The sequence below is a fragment of the Austrofundulus limnaeus genome, unplaced genomic scaffold (genome assembly GCF_001266775.1).
Source record: "Austrofundulus limnaeus strain Quisiro unplaced genomic scaffold, Austrofundulus_limnaeus-1.0 Scaffold180, whole genome shotgun sequence".
NCBI lineage: Eukaryota > Metazoa > Chordata > Actinopteri > Cyprinodontiformes > Rivulidae > Austrofundulus > Austrofundulus limnaeus.
The window spans coordinates 859,921-863,681 of NW_013952582.1; the positions used below are offsets into that span (position 1 = coordinate 859,921).

General features: G+C 37.2%; 1 protein-coding gene across 1 annotated transcript in view; it reads right to left on the reverse strand.

The window, feature by feature from the left end:
- Positions 1-430: 430 nt before the first annotated feature.
- Positions 431-3,761, reverse strand: part of glo1 (glyoxalase 1) — a 7,105-nt gene continuing 3,774 nt past the window's right edge. The window contains exons 2-6 of the mRNA XM_014018003.1: positions 2,203-2,285; positions 1,816-1,956; positions 1,477-1,544; positions 1,299-1,388; positions 431-839 (exon numbers count right to left, since the gene is read on the reverse strand). Of these exons, the coding sequence (XP_013873457.1) occupies positions 748-839; positions 1,299-1,388; positions 1,477-1,544; positions 1,816-1,956; positions 2,203-2,285 (474 nt within the window). The 3' untranslated portion in view covers positions 431-747. The remainder of the gene's footprint in view (positions 840-1,298; positions 1,389-1,476; positions 1,545-1,815; positions 1,957-2,202; positions 2,286-3,761) is intronic.

Genomic DNA, 3,761 nt, shown 5'->3' on the forward strand with positions numbered 1-3,761 from the left:
ATGTCATTAGCACCTCTAGTAATATATTTACTGAGAAAAATGGTGACGTGTTCAATACTTATTTTACCCGCTGTACCTCTAGTGTGGGTGTGGTTTGTACTGTAAAACCAGACCAAGTATCATACCACTGCAATGTTTTAACTTTTTACTAATAGTTCCTGTAAAGATGCAACCTTTTAGCTTCCTTTGAAATTTGTCACATTTATTCTATAACAAGCTAATTTTGCACACTTCCTCACAGTTTATACTGATCCTTTTATACATCTGCTCAACACTTGTTTTTCTAAACACACTGACACATAAATGTGATGGTTTAGCTCTCCATCATCAGACTAAATAAATCAATACAAACGGGTTTAAAGTTGTCAAAAAATGCTTTAGCTCTTTTATTTTATTTTTCTTAAAAACCAAAATAAAAAAATCTAAACGATTTCATCTTTAGCTTTCATATTTATTACATTCACACATTTTCTTTCAGCATCACCTGTGAAAACAAACTGATGACGTTGGACAAAAGCAAGAACTACACAGGGTAGTTCCCTAAACATAATAATACATCTTTGATCTAAAGTGTTTGCATGTAAACTGTCCCGCTGGCAGTCCAACCCCACGCCTCTGTAAACCCATTGCAGACTCACAAATGATCCAGTTTCATTTGTTCACAGCTCTTCCACAAATGTTGCAGAGCAGTGCAGTGTCACACAGTGTGACACAGTGCAGCAGGCAGTTCGCCAGTGCCAGTTAGCTTTAGGAGGTGATGGACACCATGTTGTTGGGACTCAGGATCTCGATCCAGTATCCATCAGGGTCCTGAATGAAGGCCAAGCCTTTCATTTTACCTGAGGGGTAAAATGAAACAGCTTTAAACACCAAATGGATAAATCTGCTTCATAAGAAGAAAAAAATTAAAGGCGTAAAAAAACCCCAACAGGTAGAAAACAGCATGTCAGAGATTGTGGGATTAAAGCAGTTTTTTGTTTAGAAATGTAACAGAAATCTGCCAATAAAAAACAATTAAACAAAACAAACAAAAAAAAATACTATTTTCACAATGTTTCACAGAGTCCAAAAACAAAACATTTGTGTGTATGAGAAACTATATTGAATTTGTGCACTTTTTGTTAATTCAGTTATTTATTTTACATTTTAAGGTTTTGAACTGATTAAAAAAATAATCTATGTGCATCAAAAACTATTTACTGTTATAATAAATTCCTAAAAGACTTTAAAACTTGACATTACTATATTTTTGGCCTAAATATTTGTATAAGCTACATTAAAAAAAGCCTGTGTCTCACCATCATCTGGCTTTTTGACGAACGTGACTCCCTGCTCTTCAAACAGTTTACAGGCTCCATAAACATCAGGGACTGCGATCCCAATGTGTCCTGTTGCATCAAAACAAGGAATTGTTTTAAAGGCACATCTTTGTTGGACGTGACATTTTTGTCACACAAACAAAAGACAAGTTTTTACCAAAGCCACGAGGATCAGAGTTTCCATTGTGATAGGACTGGCCCTCATCAGACTCTGAACCCCAGTTACTGAAAGACACGAAGAACAGGAGGAGAGAAATCACTAATCAGGATAAAGATTAACATCCAGAGATCCCTCTAAGACAGCATTCTGGAGCTGTAGGACATTTAAAATCTATGTTAATTACTGCAGATTTATATAATTCAGCTGCTGATCACAAAACACTTCATTAACATACAACGTCATGGAGAAAATATCAAAAAAATAAAATAAAAAAGGTCAGGATTTCTTTCAAATTGACCAGAAAAGAAATTCTTCACGTCTGGTTTGGTCTCTTACTGCGTCAGCTCGAGGGTGGCTCTCCTAGAAAACGTCCAGGCCGTTCTTTCCTTCACATCGGCAGGAATCTCTTTCTTGTCCTCGTAGCCCAAGAAGAAGAGAGAGAAACGCATGGAGGGGAAGTCAATCTTTTGCAGCAGCCTGCAAGATATTGCACATCAGAGAGAAAACGGCTCACAAAATCTGTTTTCTGCTGAGGAACAGATCAAAAACAGAGATTAAAAAAACACTTTATTATCTCAATTTAATAAGATTTCTCCAAGTGTATTGTTTACAAGTGACACTGTTTCTGTGATTTGTGTTTTTCTTCTTTTATTCAACTTTAATGGAAGCCTCCTGATCCTGTTTGTTGGAACGTGACTTCATCTGAAGCCCACAAACACTCACGTCATGCCGAGGATTCTGGTGTAGAAATCCAGAGATTTTACCGGATCTTTCACCCTCAGCATAGTCTGCTGCATCATGAAATCCTGAGACAAACACACACGAAATACCAGCTCTTTACAAACACAAACATGCAGCGTGTACAACCACGTCAGTGAGTCAAACTGTGAATGTTAATCCATGGGTGTGGCAGAAGGTCTGAGCAGCTACAGATCACACGACACGAGTCCATCTGCAGCAACGAGGAGTATTTTCTCCAATCATTGCCAAATGTCTACTATGTACTGTCCATCTCAAGTACAAAGTATGAAAATGCTCATTTAAAATTGGATTATAAAGATGAATAATTCTGATATAAAATTAAAGATGTGCATCTACTAACAGCTCATAAAACATACACACTACCGTAATCCTGAAGGCAATAACATTTCATTAACTCCGATATTAAATAATACTAACCTGCACAAAAAGCTACAGAAACAACATGCAACTGCTATCAGTGTTGAATATAATCTACATTTTTCTCGCTCCTCTCTTGTTCCTGCTCCCAACACTCTGTGTGCCATTTAATTAGCATCTCAGCCACTTTCATCTAAATCAATGGTTCCCAGCAAGTCCTGGTCCTCGAGGTCCTCGAGGGCCATTACCCTGCATTTTTTTAAATGTTTGTTTTAACACACCTGATATGAAAGAAAGAGTGATTAATAGGTTTTCGCAAAGCTTGAAGACCTGCTGAAAACAACTAAAACATGCAGGATGGTGGCCTTCTAGGACCAGGATTGGGAACCCCTGATCTAAATCATATGTGGTCATCGAGGGCAGTAAGAGTCCATGTTATTGGGCAAATGTATTACTGGCAGGCAAAACATGATTGTGTGACACTTGGACTATAATAACGCATGATTTATTGCAGTCCTAGCAGTTCTTTGCAATGTTATATTTAACATTTAGCACACTGAAACTCATATTACAATTAGATTTTTGATATATCTAATCTACAGCTCACAAAACATCTCTTCTTCATATTCAGCTGAAATCATCTTCACATACTGTATAGATGCATCCACTAAAGTTTTAAAGTGGGACGCTCTTGCTTTTTCTTTTTATATTTGTTTTCAAATGAACAGAGACATCAGGTAAAACTGAACCCTAACCTGCTGTAACAACACTGTTTGGTGTTTTAACATCCTGCCTGAAAAACGTGACTTCTTGTTGTCATTTGACTGAATATTGCAGAATAAAATAGTCAAGAATTGTTCTATAGCTTTAAGGAGTGCATCAAATGTCCAAATTCATGTTTTCATACTTATACAAACCTATGTTAAAGAAGGCAAGAGAAGTCTCTGCTTAGTCATTATTAGGGCTGCCACGATTAATCGATTAATCGACGACTAATCGATTATTAAAATAATCGATGACTAATGGTGCGTTCACACCGAACGCGATTTCAGCATCAGGAGCCTCAGGTTTACATACAAAAGATTAGAGCAGCGCGATTTGAACGATCTGAGCGTTCGACGCGCTGAGGCGTAAATCGCTGAAGTTAGAAAATCTGAACTTTT